The sequence below is a fragment of the Mesocricetus auratus genome, unplaced genomic scaffold, assembly GCF_017639785.1.
Source record: "Mesocricetus auratus isolate SY011 unplaced genomic scaffold, BCM_Maur_2.0 Super-Scaffold_4256, whole genome shotgun sequence".
Classification (NCBI taxonomy): Eukaryota; Metazoa; Chordata; class Mammalia; order Rodentia; family Cricetidae; genus Mesocricetus; species Mesocricetus auratus.
In genome coordinates, this window is record NW_024429182.1 from 71,902,953 (window position 1) to 71,921,271 (window position 18,319).

General features: G+C 43.3%; 1 protein-coding gene across 1 annotated transcript; it reads left to right on the forward strand.

Annotated features, from left to right (window-relative positions):
- Positions 1-14,646: 14,646 nt before the first annotated feature.
- On the forward strand, positions 14,647-17,789 carry LOC101843386 (zinc finger protein 764). The gene is made up of 3 exons (XM_013126802.3): positions 14,647-15,142; positions 15,292-15,405; positions 15,835-17,789. The coding sequence occupies exons 1-3, from the start codon at positions 14,773-14,775 to the stop codon at positions 16,797-16,799; spliced, it is 1,449 nt and encodes a 482-aa protein (XP_012982256.2). The 5' UTR covers positions 14,647-14,772; the 3' UTR covers positions 16,800-17,789.
- The last annotated feature ends 530 nt before the right edge of the window (positions 17,790-18,319 follow it).

Sequence of the window (18,319 nt, forward strand, 5' to 3'; positions counted from 1 at the left end):
GGAGCCAAACATGGGTTCCTAAGCTCCCAGTCTCATGCCAGCTGCAGTACAGAGATGCATCTGCCGGCAGCTGCCTGTGGGATGAAGCCAGCCACTAACCATGTGCTAGGGCCATGCACCAAGCTGAGCCGCACCCATGGCTGACATAGCAACTTAAGATTTGTCTCATGCAAACAGAGAACAATACAGATGCACAGTAAAGACAGATCCAGACAACAGAAACCTCTAAGTGGGTTACAGAGTATTGAAAAGTGTACAAAGGCTTGAGAAAGAAAGGATAAAGGGTATAGACAGTCATAAAAAATAATAGTTTAAATATAATAGTCATTAAAAGAAGAATAAAGTAATATAAAAAAGCCACATAAAGATGGAAAATACACAGGGAGTCTGGATCCTATATGTTATTGCATTGTCTTTGATTTTTTTTTTTTTTGATTACTGATGACAGCTTCTCTAAGAGACATTGGATTTATAAAAGTTGCTGGAGTAAACCATCGTATATGTTTTAAAATGTCTTGACTTCAAAATGAAACTCAAAAGATTTGTTACTTTGGGGAAGTGGTTGTGTTTTTGTTTCCACAAAAGCAAACTGAAGAGACAGCTATAGAATGGGGGAAACAATCTTCCAGCTACACCAGATACTGTCCCTATCCAGGATACATAAAAAGTAAAAAATTAAAAATCAAAGGGGTATATCCTCCAAGCCAGGCATGGTGGCACACACCTTTCATCCCAGCACTTGGGAGGCAGAGGCAGGCGGATCTCTGTGAGTTCGAGGCCAGCCTGGTCTACAAAGTGAGTTCCAGGACAGTCTCCAGGACAAAGCTACAGAGAAACCCTGTCTCGAAAAACCAAAAAAAAAAAAAAAATAATAATAATAAAATAAAAAATAAAAAAATAAAGGGAAGAAGGGTTTTATTCTGTCTTACCATTAGTCAGGGACATCCCAGCATAGCAGGGAAGACACAGCAGTGGGGGTTGGGGGGAGGCATGGAGGCAGAGGCAACCTGCTGGTTAGTCATCGCATTCACCAACATTAAGCTTTCTTAATGCTAATGAGAAAGGACAAACAGTTGCAGAAAGACACTGGACAATAGGAAAAAAAAAAACAAACTTCTGAACTAAATCAGCCAGTGTACTTCAAGGATGTATTGACCTCAGTATGGAAACCAGGATACGAGTTACGTTGGGGAAGGGGTTTCACCTTTGTTTCCACAGGAGAAGGAAAGCTTTGGATACCATCAAAGTTGATCAAGATTCAGTTCGAACAGGAGAAACCTTGGGATGAGAAAAATGACAGGTCATCCACCAAGTCATATCCCACAAATTGCATGGAAACCTCGCAAAGGAAGGGGAGTGCTTTGTTCTTGTCTTAACAGGAAAACCGATCTCCAGAAAGCAAAATGACACTGAACGTGTAGATACCTAAAAAAGAGAGGATAGTATCCAAAAAGAACCATCAAACAAAGGAGAATCTGTCATATGGTAAACTCTGAAACTATTTCCATACAAAAATCTATTTCTCTTTACTTCCTAGTATTCTTTTTATAAAAGGTTTATTTATTTATTTTGAGTACAACATCCTACCTCTATGTATGTCTGCACACCAGAAAAAGGCACCAGATCTCATTATGGATGGTTGTGAGCCACCGTGTGGAATTGAACTCAGGACCTCTGGAAGAGCAGTCAGTGCTTTTAATCTCTGAGCCATCTCTCCAGCCCCCTAGTATTCTTTTAGTCCCAATTCACTTAAACTAATGCTGGCTTTGGAGTTGGATTTGGCTTTCCTCCTCTAAATGCAAGCATGTTATTAAAATAAAATTCAGAGTTTCTGTATTATATCAAGAAGCCAATTAATGTAAGACAGAAGAAAACAAAATCTAGGGACTGTCATTTGTCTATATTTGGTTCTTTCTCTGAAAGTCTAATTTCCCTCATACTTATTATCTTCCTTATTGTTGCCTTTCTCAGTATGAATAACTATAAAAGTTGAAGTTTCTATGTTGATATTAATGATTAAGTTCTCCACAGAATTTCCTAACAGCAATCTTTGAACTCTCCAGAAAGAAAATGGGGCCCCACTTCATCAATTCCACTTGATCCACTTAATGCCTTTCAACTGACAATTACCACCCTAAAACCGGTTTGGGACTATATCACTCTAGACAACTCCAGACTAGCTAGCTGAAATGGTGTGTCTTCTTATTACACTCTGGCCAGAGCTCCAGATAAGAACTTCAGTCAAGCATCTCCCATTGAACAGAGATAGGTACAAATGTTACAGCTAGTCCACTTGAGACTTTTGTTACTCTAAAATTTTCTCCCTACAGGATCCCATGAGGTTATCATCGTCCCATTTCAGCAGGAAGTAATTCTAAGAATACAACACTCCCTTTCCCTACTGTTGACACTAAGGGATAATTTACACCTGTTTAGGGTTAGTTTTCAGTTGTTTAGGGTTGTGATTGGAAGGAGGTGTTCAGGCTTGGGTATCTCTTTTAGATAAGTTTAGGGTTTGGATGGGAAAGATATGGTTAGGATGGGATATAAGTATATTATTATGTCTTATGATTTACCCTGGTGATTATTAGCTATAGACAATTTACATTGTTATAGATTCTCGTATGATATAACTTATGTACGATAAAGTTGTATTCCTTTCTTGGATATTTTGTATATTATATCTCATCATACTGTGTAAGGTTTTCTTTCTATTTATGATGTTTGGTGCATAAATATCCTTATCATCTTCTATGTATATATGCTTTTACATATGTTTAAGACATTTTGTATTTTGACACAACTTAGTATATTTCTATCATGTTGCACTATATAGCTCTGCCTCAGATTAAGACACTTCTACTACCTCTGGTTTAGAGATGTGTGTGTGTGTGTGTGTGTGTGTGTGTGTGTGTGTGTGTGTGTGTAGTTATATTGCTGTAATCTTGGTCTTTGCTAAATTATTTAGGAAGCTTAAGCCTTTGTACGACTAGGTTCTCAAGAATTACAGGTATAGTCATCCACATTCTTATACTTATGGGACTAGTTAGACATAGATTTTGATCTTCAAACACTTCATAGACCTGCAGAACATGGCATTTAAATGTTTTGATATTAGTGCTCTGTTGACATGAGACACACTTGCTCCTGACAGCATCAAGATATTCCTGAGAAAATGTTGAGCACCAATGTCACTCCTTCTGGAGTCTGTTGTCTCCTCGGCTAATGGTCTCTTGGGCAAAGAACTGCCCCCACTTTGACTGCTGACTTTGGACATGCTGTCCTACTGTGCTTGCAGGAGATAAATTAGAAGACTGCTGAACATTGCCAAGTCAGGGTGAGACAGCCTTTCTACCTCCCGCTTCTGTGTTGGTCAGTCTGATACTCCAGGCCTTAGCCAATGCTGGTTGCCCCTACGCTGCTGTGAGACTTTGGGTTACTGTCCAGGTAGCCTTCTGCTTCTGTCTTCACTGTACCTTTTGGAAGTTGCTTCCTGCACTTCCTGCCTACCCTAATTTGTTATCCTCCTTCTCAGGTCTTTGATGAGGTTGAAGATTAGACTGTCACAGTTATTGTTCTCTCTCCCTAGATAGAAATATTAGGCACAAGACTTGAACTTTCCAGATCATGACAACTCTGTAGCAATCTGGGTTATGCCTTTATCCTAGGACTAGACAGGTAGTTCTTGCCATTTGCTCTGGTTGTTTTACTGGCTTTAGACTTTGAGGATGTAGATTCGTACTTTCCTTTTCCTAGTGCATACTTAAATTTTGCCATCTTTGTAGACAGTTTTGTATGAAGTCTAAATATTTTCTTTAGACTAAAATGGGAATTGTAGGGAGAGATCTCTAGGTACCTGTGGCGCTGACCATACCTATTTGGGCGTGGCCACAAGTGTGTACCAGGCATGTAGAATAAAGATCTGAGGAGAGGGGCACTCGCTCTCTTTTGGGGGTTCTGGTTGGGTCTCGGAGTGCTACTGACACTGGATTCTCCGAGTGCCAATCTGGTTATTGGTTTCTCACGTATGTGATTTCCCTTTAATAAACAACCATCTGTATCCATATCCCATGTATGGTTACTTTTCCTCAACAGTTCTGCATCTAGAAAAGCTTCAAGATTGCTTGCTGAGATGATCTAGCCTCTCAAACTACTCTAGCCAGGACTTAACCATTATCCCGATTTTCTCAAGTTTCCCCCAAGATGCCAGTGCTCACAAACAACAGGAAGCACTCTAGAGAAAACAATGGCCACATTCCCAAAAGATGGGTTATGGGTGTTTAGTATCATTTGGGGGAAGGGGTAGTGGTTACAAGATGTTATTGGTTACAGTCAGAAAAGATACTAAACAAAAGAGTTAAATTCAAAGACCACTTTCTAAAGGAAAAAAGGGGGATATGCTATAGAAATGGTCAGATAAAAGGGTAGATTATTGAATCTGTTTTAATAATCCAAAAATTATTAATCTCAAAATATTTTACATTAGTGTGGATTTTGGTTTACTGATACAAATTTAAATTTATTTTTGTTATACTGTATGTATGTTTCTACTCTTGTTTAATGAGCTTATGCAGCTCATTAAAAATGTAATGTATAAGCCGGGCGTTGGTGGCGCACGCCTTTAATCCCAGCACTCGGGAGGCAGAGGCAGGCGGATCTCTGTGAGTTCGAGACCAGCCTGGACTACCAAGGGAGTTCCAGGACAGCCTCCAAAGCCACAGAGAAACCCTGTCTCGAAAGAAAAAAAAATGTAATGTATAATTAAGAAATGCAGGTTAGTAGTTATGTTTAATAATCAAACTTGTAGTCATATTAGGTATGTTTTCAAGGCTAAACAGATATATTTAGAGAGATAGAAGGTCTTCAAACACTTCAAATACCTACAGAATATGACATTTAAATGTTTTAATAATATAAGGTTTTTCTTGACAATGGGACACCTGCTCCTGACATCACAATTTACTTCAGAGAAGATGATGGGCATCAAAGAAACCCCATATGGAGCTTGTTTCTTCATGACAAAAGCTAGTCACTAGGCAAAGAAACTGCCCTTGCTTCAATTGCTGACAGTGTACTGTCCAAACTGCACCAGCAGGATGCAAAAGAAAGCAACTGCCAAACTTTGCCAAGACAAGGTTGGACAGTCCTTCAGGATTCCATGCTTCTCAGAAACGTCTGTCAGATATTCTAGTTCTGGAGGCTATCATATACTTCTGCGGTCTTTGATGAAGTTCAGACTAAATAGTTAAACTTACAGTTTTCCTTAGTTACAAAAAGTAAATCAGCTATAAAACTTTAAACTCACAAAAATAAGATAGATAATATATTTTTTTCCAAATTTATCAAATACAAATGGACTGGATATAATAACTGTAATTCTTACTTGATAACTGTTTTTGTTATATATAATTTTACTATATTAAGCCTAAAACTTTACTTCCTTTTTAATTAGATAAAAAGTGGGAAATGCTGTGGAACAATCTTTTTGTACACTGTGAATATTTGTTGCTCTCACTGGTTTAATAAAGGGCTAAATGGTGAATATCAAGGCAGGTAGAGTTTAGTTGGGACTTGCAGACAAAAAGCAAATGTAGGGATGAAGAGGGTGGAGTCACCAGCCAGGTACAGAGGAAGTAGGAGATGAATATGCTGTACTTTAAAGGTACCACCAGGTGGTGACCTGTAGACAAAAAATTCAGGTCAATATAAGTTGTAAGGGCTAGTTAGTAACAAGCCTAAGCTACCAATCAAGCATTTATAATTAATAATAAGTCTCTGTGTGGTTATTTGGGAGCTGGCTGGTTGCTACCTAATGTTACAAGATTATTTGATTACACTGTGTAAAGATATGCCACTGTGACTGGTTTAATAAAAGATAAATGACCAATAGCTAGACAGGAGGTATAGCAGGGACTTCTAGACAGAACTCTGGGAAGAAAGGCAGAGTCACCAGTGGATGCAGAAGAAACAAGACATGCAGGACAGAAGGTAAAAGCCAGGAGTTTTTGGTTTTGTATTGTTTTGTTTAATTTTGAACATAATTATCTTTTTTATTTAACTTAGAAGCAATCTTATTTTACATATCAATCCCAGTTCCCTCTCCCTCCCATTCTTCCTTGCCCCCATCAGTTCCCCCTCCACTTCCCAGGGAGGGTGAGGCCTTTCTTGGGGGATCATCAAAGTCTGTCACATCTTTTGGGCAGGGCCTAGACCCTACCCCTATGTATCCAGGCTGAGAGAGTATTCATTCATGGTGAAATGTGCTTCCAAAGCCCAGGCCTCCTAACTGTCACTCACATTCAGGGGGGCTTGTTCAGTCCTATGCTTGTTCCCCAGCTGTCTGGTTGGGGTCCATGAGCTCCCACTTGCTCAGGGTAGCTGTTTCTGTGGGTTTCCCCCAACATCCAGGAGTTTTGTGGTAACATGTAGATGAATAGAAATGGGTTAATTTAAGTTGTAAAAACTAGTGGGACAAGCCTAAGCTACAGGCTGTGCTTTCATAATTAATAATAGGACTACATGTCACTTTTTTTGTGAGCAGGCAGCCCAAAGAAAAATCTGTCTAGGCCTGAGAAAGCTAGGAAATATTCTGGACAATACGCCGGATGTAGCTTCCTAGTCCTGCAGTCTCTCAGGGAGGCCTGGTGACAAAACTTCAAATAAGGCTTCCTACTCAAGGGATTGTGGCAAATTGACACTAAAACCTGGCTAGCATTCATGAAACTGGGTTCTGGGTGGAGCACCTCAGGCATTGGGTGTGGTGGACACACCTGAAATCCCAGCTTTCTGGAGGCGAATGTGAAAAGTCTCAAGGTCATGCTTTGCTACATAGCAAATTCCATGAAGAAGACAGAGGAGGAGAAGGAGGAGGTGGAGGAGGGGGAAGGGGAGAAGGGGAAGGAGTAGGAGGAGGAGGTAGAGGTGGTGGTAGATGTTATTGTTGAGCATGGGAACACATTTCTGTTACCCCAGAATTTGGGAGTGTGAGGTTGGAGTTCAAGGCCTGTTGGGACTATTTAGAGAGACCTTGTGGGCACAGGAAACAAGGGCTGAGGATGGCTCATGCACGAGGCCTTGGAACCCTAGCACCACAGTCTTCCCATTTCCTCCCTTGCTTGTTCACAAATTCATGGCCACCTTTTATTTAACTGAGTTTTGTGTGTGTGTACAAATACATACATACATACATAGAATATATACACATAAGGAATATATATTATATATAATATATAACACAATTATATGTAATTATGGGTATATATACACATATATAGATTTAATATTATGTATATTATTACATATAATATATAATTATTACTATTATATAATACATTATATATTCCTAAATAGCCCTGCTCCGTCTGTATAATATTACTTGTGTGTATGTTCTCAGGATTGCTTTGTATTGGATAACCAATCAGTGCACTTTGCTCTAGAAGACACTATTTCTCCTCTCATCATTCCTAGTTGTCTTCATGTACATTCCTGCTTCTGTGTCAGCATGTCTATTGGTGTCATCCTTATGAATTTTCATGCTTGGACAGACATATTGGTGAGACGTCGTGTATTTAGCTTCTCTGGAATTTCCAGGAGACAGAACCTCACAGTAAACTTCTGTTTCTCTGACTCTTTCTGTCACCCACACCGTCTTCAATGAGCCCTGAGCCTTGGGTGCAGGAGTTATGTTGTAGATGTAGCAGTGGGAACTGTGCTCTGTAACTCTGCATTTTGATTGGTTGTGGTCTTCTGTAATGGTTTCCATCGGTTATCTGTGTGTATAGCAACACATATCTAGAATGTAGTTAGGGGTTGTGCTGGTTTAGTAAAGTGACTGTTGTAGGTTCTCCTCCAAGATCCATGGCATCACTAGCCCTTGGTTGTGGTGTGAGTTCTAATAATAAAAGCCTCGAGTCAGCTATAGGGGGAAATGCTGAAAGATCAGAGAGACAAAGGAGCAAGCCACAGCCACAGCTTGCCTCGATAACTTCCCAGCCAAAAAGACTGAGTTCCTGTCTCCTCCCGCCTTATTACTTCCTCTCTCAACCCAGCCATATCACTTGCTGTCTGTCCATACAGACCTCCAGACCTCCAGACCTCTATGGTTAACTACTGACTAGCTGCACCCTCTGATCTTCAGGCAGGCTTTATTTGTCAGAGTATAAACAAGACATCACTACACTCAGTAGGTGGCTATGTTGCCAATTGTCAGGCAAGATTTTTCACTTGTTGAGAGGACCTAAGTCCAATTAGAGAGTTGTTGGTTACCACCAAGGCAGGTGTGCTACTACGGCACCTTTAGGATTATTATGTCCCACTGGTCATTACTGTGGATCATAGATGTCATAGCTGGGTAGGACTATTGGTTGCTTCCCTCTTTTGGAAGCTCACATGGCACCTTCTAATATATATTAGATTCTTTTGAATTAGTTTTCTAAGGAGTTTTCTCTGGGAATTTGATAATGAGAAATATGCTCTGTGTTGAGTGGATTTTAGATTTTTATTATTGAAGTATTTTTTTTTCTTTTGGTTTTTGGAGACAGGCTTTCTCTGTGTACTCTTGACTGTCCTGGAACTTGCTCTGTAGACCAGGCTGGCCTCAAATTCACAGAGAGCCACCTGCCTCTGCATCCCAAGTACTGGGATTAAAAGCATTTGCCAGCACTGACTGGAGCTTTCTGCTATCTTGAAATGTAGTCCTCAGGGAGGCTTTCAAGTCAGATCTGGCTTGGGTCCTCTGATCTAGTGTTTGAGGAGCAATCCTGTGTTTCAGCAATAGCGACTTACCGTCCACCTCTAGGGGGCAACCAAGGGCAACAAAATTAGCCTATAATGTTTTGGGAGTCTCTGGGCAGCCCTGTTAAAATAACTCAAAAGAGGGCTGCTCATGCATTGTATTGGGGGTTTTGTTAGATGACCAATGACGGTTGTGGGGATCAAAGGCAGCCCAAATGAGAAAGCTTCATTTAAACTGTATCTGTGTATATAGACACAGATTTACAAACACTACAGGTATTTTAAGCTAACAGTTAGTCTACGATCTCCTATGACTTTTCAGACATCCTCACTGCTGTTTCCCCTTCTCACCCCCCTTTCTGCATTTTTCTCCCTTTCTGCTCCCTGACTAGAGCCCCTTCCCATTTTCCGTAGTTTCTCACTTCTACCATGCTATTCCCCCTGTGGTCTGTTATGGAGTATTATTTTAAAATGTGTTACATTTGTTTATGCTGTGGAAAATTTGGGGGGGGGTGGGTTTTTTTGTTTTTGTTTTTGTTTTTTGTTTTTTCGAGACAGGGTTTCTCTGTGGCTTTGGAGGCTGTCCTGGAACTCACTCTGTAGACCAGGTTGGCCTCGAACTCACAGAGATCTGCCTGCCTCTGCCTCCCGAGTGCTGAGATTAAAGGCGTACATGACCAATGCCCGGCAGAACATTTGTTTAATGATGCAAAGATGTGTTGCATTCTTTTATGTTACATTTGTTTAACTCTGTGAAGCTGCCTTACTTTGCATGTCTAAAATACCTGATTGGTCTAAGAAAGAGCTGAACAGCCAATGAGCTTGTCAGGAAAGGATAGGTGGGGGTGGCAGGCAGAGAGAATAAATAGGAGGAGAAATCTAGGAGAACATGGGGGAGCAAGAAAAGGAGGAGAGGAGGACATCAGGGGCCAGTCACCCAGCTACACAACCAGCAATGGAGTTAGAAAGAAAGAAAAGAGATACAGAGACGGAGAAAGCTAAAAGCCCAGAGGCAAAAGATAGACTGGATAATTTCACTTAAGAAAAGCTGGTTAGAAATAAGCCAAGCTAAGGCTGGGCATTCATAAGTAATGATAAGTCTCCATGTGAGTCAAAGAATAAAAATCAAACCAACTACATTTGGCATACCAACATGGGCCTGAATTTCCATGCAAGGCTTGAGAAAGCAGAGAGGAAAAAGGAAAGAAAGAAAAAGAAAAGGAAAACTACGTGGCTTCTTTAAGAGGCCCCGCTGCTCGGTCAGCAGTGCTAAGTAGAAGGTCAAGCTAAGTGAAAAAACACTTGGAGCAGTACAGGTGTGGCTTCCTACAGTAGGGACAATTGGATGCAGTTGCTAGTCAAGTAGGCCTCTCAGCAGGCTGCAAGCTTTAGGCATCCAGAAACAGGCCGAGCCAGCTGATAGAGCATCGTGGAGGACTCAGCTGTAGTCTAGCAGATTGAAAGTTTACTGACACTGTCAAAAAAGATTAGAGATATTCAGGAAAAGAGGTCTGTTTTACAGTGTGTATATGCTTAAGAAACAAAGAATATGGGTATAGACAATCATGAAAAGAAATAGTTTAGCCGGGCGTTGGTGGCGCATGCCTTTAACCCCAGCACTCGGGAGGCAGAGGCAGGTGGGTCTCTGTGAGTTCCAGGCCAGCCTGGTCTACAGAGCAAATTCCAGGACAGGCTCCAAAGCAATACAGAGAAACCCTGTCTTGAAAAAAAAAAACAAAAAAAAAAAAGGAAAAGAAATAGTTTAAAAATAATGAAGTCTTTAAAGAGAGAATAAAAGTAATATAAAAGAAAAAAGCCATGTAAGATGGGAAACACACAGGGAGTCTGGATCCTGTATAGTGCTGTGCTGATTTTGAATTTTTTGATTGCCAAAAAGCAAAGGACAGCTGCTAAAAGACCTGGGATTGAAAGAGGAGCTCTTGGAATAAACCAGCCTAGATATTTTAAGAATTCCTTAACTTTAAAATGGAAGTAAAAAAATGTATTTGTTAAATGGATCTTAAAAGATGCATTTCTTTGGAGAAATGGTTTTGCTTTTGTGTCCTCAGGAAAAAAGGGGCTGTGAATTCCTTCCTGGTTAATATGGATCAGATTTGGTCAGAGGATACCTGATACTTGACAGGTGATATCTATCAACAAAGCTTATAGCTGGTCTTCCCAGGACTTGGCCATTATCTCAGATTTTCTCAGGAATTCCTAATGTCCACATTCCCAAGAGTTGGGTTGTAGGATGCTGTTGGTTATTTGGTGGGTTATGAATGTTATCATTTAGGGGAATATAGTATATCAATACAAATTTAAAGTTATTTTTGTTATACTGTATATCTCTTTCTATTGTTTAAGATATTGTACCTATGCAGTTCCTTTAAAAATGTAAGGTAAAATTCTAGTTTTTGAAAGCTATTATGATAAACTGTTTAGGATACATAGGCCAGCAGTTAGTCAATTATAGCAATCAGATTTGTAGATATGTTAGGCATGTTTTCAAGATCATACAGAGATATATTTTAGATAGATAAATGGTCTTCACACACCTCAAAGACCTATAGAAAATGGTATTTAAATGTTTTGTTAACTTAAGGTTTTTCATGACAAGGAGACACACCTGCTCCTGGCAGCACCAATTCACTTCAGAGATGATAGGCATCAAAGAAAATCCTTATAGAGTTTGCTTTCATTCTGGCAAGGTTAGCCATTGAACAAAGAAGCTGCTTTCGTCTTGACTGCTTGACAGTGTGCTGTGCAGACTGGACATGCAGGACCCACAGGAAAGTGACTACTAGCTTTGCCAAAACAAGATGGGACAGTCCTTCAGGGTTTCTTCACTGAACAGTCTGCCATACATTCTGCAGGACACAGAGGAAAGAAACTGATGAACTTTGCCAGTATAAGGTGATACAGTCCTTAAAATTTCCTGCCTCACTGAAAAGTCTGCAAGATACTCTAGGCCTGTAGGCTGAAGATGGATGCCCCAACATTGCAGAGGAAACCCTTGGGTGACTGTCCAGGCAGACAGAGGTCTCTGTCATTTCTAGAGTTTTGGCAGTTGCTTGCAATTCATTTCCTGTTTACTCAGATAATATTATATCCTTCTGGGGCCTTTAATGAAGTTGAAAACTAGATATAATTGCAGGTTTCCTTAGTTATGATAGACAGTAAATTAGGTATAAACCTTAGTTATGATAGAAAGTAAATTAGGTATAAAACTTTGGATTCACAAAGTAGTGTGGATTCACTAAGATAAATGGAATGTTTCCTCTGAATCTGCCAAATACAAATGGAGTAAATATAATAAATTAATTCTTACTTGATAACTGTTTCTGTTGTGTATAGTTTTACTATGTTAAAGTTAAGATCTTCCATTTTTATTTAGACAAAAAAGGGGGAAATGTTGTGGAATATTATGTTAAAATGTGTTACATTTGTTGCACAAAAATGTGTTGCATTTTTCTGGGCCACACTGCAGGGCCATCTGTCCAGTCTACCAGATTTATCCAGTTTGTGCTTGGAAGGAGCAGTGTGGAAAGAATTAGACAAGAGACAGAGATAGAGCTGGGAGGGCACCCAGCAAATGCCAGGATCAGCCCCAAATTTATTACTCAAAGCTCTTACATACCCCAATTAAAAGGGGGTGGGGGACTTCCTTACGAAGATACAAAGAACAAGCAAGCGTAATTAACTTCTCAATACCCAAAACATCAAGTAGCCACACCCTTAACCAAATATCCTGTTGTCAAGATGAGACATCCATTAGCTACACCTAAGGCCAAACTTACTGTTGTTTAACCTTGAAGGAGCAATAATCAGCTTGAACTCCCTGACTTTAAGTCAAGATGAAATGGAGGCACTTTTATGGGCCCTGACATGTGTTCTTTTATGTTGCATCTGTTTAACTCTGTAAAGCTGTGTTACTTTGCCTGTCTAAAACACCTGATTGGTCTAATAAAGAGTTGAATGGCCAATAGCAAGGCAGGAGAAAGGGATAGGTGGGGCTGGCAGGCAGAGAGAACAAAAAGGAGAATAAATCTGGAAAGAGAGGATTGAGGAAGAAGAAAAGGAGAGAGGACAGCAGGGGCCAGCCACCCAGCTACACAGCCAGTCATAAAGTTGATTAAAAAAAAGGTACATAGGATACAGAAAGATTAAAGTCCAGTGGCAAAAGGTAGATATGATAATTTAAGAAAAGCTGGCTAGAAACAGGCCAAGCTAAGACGGGGCATTTGTAAGTAAGAACAAGCCTCTGTGTGTGATTTATTTGGGAGCTGTGTGGTGGACCCCCCAAAGAGTAAAGAGTACAAGAGTAAAAACCAACTACAGACAATAAATACTTTTTGAGATATTTCTTAGCCATTTCTATTTCTTCTCCGGAGACCTCTCTGTTCAGATGCCATGCCCATAGTTTGAACGGGTCACTTGTGTGTTTTGACTTTGTTTTTTGAGTTGTTTGTATATTCTGGATTGTAACACACTGTCAGATGTCCAGCAGCCAAAGATGCTGGTGGCAGAATAGCATCAGAATAACATCAGATCACCCAACTGAAACTTAAAAAGCATGTGACGGTGTGTTTTATGTTCTGAAAGACAGCAACTGACAACCCAGAATACCACTCCCAGCAAAACTGTCTGTCATCATATGCATAGCAAAACTGTCTGTCATCATACGCATCACAGGCAAACTGGGTGCTCAGTGCCAGCGGCCTCCCGGAGCCGAAACTTCATCTGTCACATAGACCTCAACACAGTCAGCAGGAAGATCTGGCCACTGTGTGCCCAGGGAATTCATATCTGCTTTATCTTTCAGCTTAGTACAGACTTAGAACAGAAACCTGGTCTTGATCCAACATGTTTGCGCTGAGACACGGTAGAAAGGCAGGGACAATTATGGGTGATAGGAAAGGAAAAGAACCCCTTGTCCCGAAGTCTGGCTGAATCCCAGCTGTGGGGGCTGGAGCGATGGCTCAGAGGTTAGGAGCAGACTGCTCTTTCAGAGGTCCTGAGTTCAATTTCCAGCAACCACATGGTGGCTCACAACCATCCATAATGAGAACTGGCGCCCTCTTCTGGCCTGCAGGCAAATATGGAGGCAGGATGTTGTATTCATAATAAATAAATAAATCTTTTTAAAAAAGCAAAAGAATTCCACTGTGAATGATGCCGACACGGAGATAATATTCCTTTCATAGTAATCCTAGCACTCGGGAGGCAGAGGCAGGCGGATCTCTGTGAGTTCGAGACCAGCCTGTATTACCAAGTGAGTTCCAGGACAGCCTCCAAAAGCCACAGAGAAACCCTGTCTCGAAAAAACCAAAAAAAAAAAAAAAATTCCTTTCATAGACAGGTGTTTCATATTAAAATAGCAATGAAGGAGGCTTAAAGCCTTGTAAGACCTTGTAAGACCTCATTCGTCTTTTGGATGTTTGATGGGAATCTCACAAACATCCCAGAAACCACTGACAGGTATTCCCTCATGGGACGGAAGTCCAGATGAGCAGGTGCACACTTTTAGAACATTAGAAGTGAGCCGCTGTGAATGTCCCAGGTGTCCCGGATGATCAAAGAACAGCTCTGTGATCTCTGGTCTGTGTCAGGAGCAGTACTCCTCAACTAATTTGGATTCTAGGTCAAGTTGGTGAAAAATCCCCTAATTGGGGGCCCGCTCCATTTTCTGCCTTCTTATTAATGGCCTCCTTTCACAGGCTTCCAGCTCAGTAAAACACTGACCAGAAGCAAAAAACTAAGCACCCATTCACAGGCCACTTCTACCTAGCTGACATTGAGATGACTGCGGGTCCCCAGAGTCTGCTGCACCCTTGTTCAACTACATCTTTTCCTTGCTGCCAGGGAAGTCCCCGCCCACATGGGTCGTCTGCCTGGGACTTGTTCTCAGACTGGCACTTGCAGACTCTGTGGCCATTTTGGATGAGGGCTAGAAGACAATGACCCAGAAAGACCGGTGATGTAACCCTGGGCACAGCCGTTAGGGAGCCTAGTTTGTGAGACCCCACTGCCACCATTTTTATGCAGGCGTCCTCAAGTCCTCATTGTGTACCTGCTGCTTTCAGTTTTCAAGTTTTACCTACATTAGGCTGCGCACGGAGTTGGTTTCTGTCCCTTCTCGGCCCTGGTATCCGACCGCGGACACCTGGGTCTGGGCGGGCGTTCCCGGGCTTGCCGGGTTGGCCCGGGACCGAGCCGGGGGTCCCCATGGCGCAGCTACTTGCCCCGGGAAGGCCCTCGGCTCGGCCCGTGTTCGGGAAGTATGGGACCGTGAGCTTCGCGGACGTGGCCGTGTATTTCTCCCCCGAGGAGTGGAGCTGTCTGCGGCCGGCGCAGAGAGCCCTGTACCGGGAGGTGATGCTGGAGACCTACGGTCTTCTGGGCGCGCTCGGTGAGAGCCTTTCCTGGCAGCCTGGGCTCGTGCTGCGCGTGACACTGTGTCCAGCGGTGCAGCGGAGAGCCCTGGGGACGGGCAGCCGACACGATGGGTTGTTCCTCCCCCACTCCCCGCATCGTGGCGTTTGCTTTCTTTCTGTCCAGGAGGGGGAGGCGCCAAGCCAGCGCTCATTTCCTGGGTAGAGGAAGAGGCCGAACTGTGGGGACCCGGTGCCCAGGATCCAGAGGTGGCCATGTGTCAGATGGAAGCCGATTCAGGTGAAGGACTGGGTGTTCCGGCTTTGGGGACTTTTCAGTAGCCGGCCAGTTGTGGTGCCTTCTGGTGACTCCACTTGCCTGCCTGGCAGTTTCTTGGCGAAAGTCATGATGCATGGCCCCTGGATTCACCTAGACACGAGCTGTGATTGTGCCCGTGCAGGACTCTCACTTCATATCTGGTCGGTCACCAAGCTGTGTTCATTGTCGCCCAGCGTTTCCACTCCTGTTCTGCTGCCATCACTGTGCCAAGTGCTCAGCCCGCTGGACTTGGGATTGGGGACCACACTGATGCCCTTCTTTATGCTGCCTCTGGACATCCTCAGATGCTGCGGCTTCTCCCCTCCAGTGTCTTGTCTGTCACCATGTGGGGGTGTGGGAATCAAAGAAGGATCAGACAGAGTCTGAGTTTTTTTCTTGTTCTCCAAACAGATTGCAGACAGGAGGAAAGGAAGAGGCCAAAGGAAGACACTGAGGCAACCCAGAAGACATTTTCTACACAAGGTGGGCCGAAGAAGCCTCACTCCTCCTTTGCTGGACCCCCTTGCAACTTGGATCTGCTGTCCAAGGACTCTCACCAAGGCCACCTCCCTCTTGTCCCCGCCAGTGTCCCAAGAGCAGATCAGCGCCATGGCTGCGGTGTGTGTGGGAAGAGTTTTGCCTGGCGGTCCACATTGGTGGAGCACCTGTACACTCACACAGGTGAAAAGCCATTCCGTTGCCCTGACTGCAGCAAGCCCTTCGGCAGGGCTTCCTCCCTAAGCAAGCATCGGGCCATACACCGAGGGGAAAGGCCACATCGCTGTCCTGACTGTGGACATGCCTTTACGCAGCGCTCTGCCCTCACGGCTCATCTCCGTACCCACACTGGGGAGAAGCCCTACTGCTGTGCCGATTGCGGGCGCTGCTTCAGCCAGAGCTCTGCGCTCCATCAACATCAGCGGGTACACAGTGGCATGACCCCCTTTCCTTGCACAGACTGTGGCAGAGCCTTTGCCCATGCCTCAGATCTCCGGCGCCACGTGCGCACCCACACGGGTGAAAAGCCTTACTCATGCCCTGACTGTGGACGCTGCTTCCGCCAGAGCTCTGAAATGTCAGCCCACAGGCGGACCCACAGTGGCGAGCGACCCTACCCCTGCCCTCAATGTGGCAGGTGTTTTGGCCAGAAGTCAGCAGTGGCAAAGCATCAGTGGGTCCATCGGCCAGGAGCTAAGGGCCATAGGCTTGGAGAAGCCAGTCAGTTATCTATATCCCTGGCCACAGTCCGCGGGGACCCAGATCCACCTGTGGGCTTCCGGCACTATCCCGAGATATTCCAGGAGTGCGGGGATGGTCTTAAAAGCTCGACCACAGAGGATGAAAGATACACACTGTTTGAAGCCCAGAGGGCTTGAACTTATGGCATTCTCTGGAATTCACAGAAGCTCTAGCAAGGGCTGGTCCTGGGGACAGAGTGCAGTCTTGTGGGTGGTTCCCAGATGCGTTTGCACACACACTGATCCCACTGGCCTAGGCTCTGAGTATTGGGCTAGGGTGGGAAGCCCACTAGAATTGTATATGAGAAGCAAGGGCAGTCTTCTGGCTCAGAAGCATTGAGAGGCTCGAGGTTGAAGAGAACCTCATCCGATCCATTGCCTCTTTAACGCAGAGGCCGAAGCTGATGGCTCTGTGTGAATCCAGAGCTGCATTTCAGGGGTGATTAGTTACCGGTCAAGATCTGCATGTGGTGGTGCTTGCCCATGAGAGACAGGAAGGCCAGGAATTTGAGACCAGTTTGGGTTACCTGAGGGTCCATCTAAGGTGAATAAATAAATAACAAGTGAAATTAATTGAGATTTAAAAGTCAAAGTATTTCAAACACAAAAGAAAGTCTGGGTTTCTAGCTTCTTTTGAAAACAAAAAAACTCCCAAAGATTCAGCCAAGCAAACAAGACAGAACAGCTCTGGGTTCTATGCCCAGCACTGGGTGTGGTGGCACATGCCTACAATTCCATTACTTGGTAGTTGGAGGCAGGAAGTTCAGAAGCTCAAGGCTGCCCTCAGTTCACACACACACGTGTGCACACATACACACATTATCATAAAACACACCAGTCTTGGACAAATTGGATATTTTCAATCACATACAAAAATCAACTCAAAATGGACCGTAAGATTTAGGTTTAAGAGCTAAGACTAGAAAACCACAAGAAACACAGACATAAATCTTTACAACAATGAATGAAGCAGTGATTTCTTAGTTACTCTATCCAAAGCATGTGTGGATTAAAACCTTTGTGTTTAAAGGATGTTACCAAAAAGGGGGAAAGAAGGCTGTCTTAAGTTTCTATTGCTGTGAAGAGACACCATAACCATGGCAACTCTTATAAAGGTCAGCATGTAAATTGTGGTAGCTTGTTTATAGTTCAGAGGTTCAGTCCGGTTATCGTCACGGCAGGGGACGTGGCAGCCTGTGGGCAGATGTGGTGCTGGATCTGAGTCCTACATTTTCATAGGCAGGCAGCAGGAAGTCGACTGAGACACTGGGCGGCATCCTGAGCATAGGAAACCTCAAAGTCCGCCCCCACAGTGACATACTTCCTCCAACAAGGCCATACCCACTCCAACAAAGCCTAATATTGCCATTCCCTATGAGATTATGGGGGCCACTATCAAACCACCACAAAGGCCAAGTTACGAGTACAGGCTGCTCTTCCAGAGAACTGGGGATTGATTCCTAGCAACCATATGGTGGCTCACAACCATCTATAATGGGATCTGATGCCCTCTTCTGGTGTGCAGATGTACATGCTGAAGAAGCACCCATATACATAAAATAAAGTTTTGTTTTGTTTTTTTCCAGACAGGGTAGCCTTGGCTATCCTGGAACTTGCTTTGTAGACCAGGCTCAGCTCCCTAAGAGCTCACCCTAGGA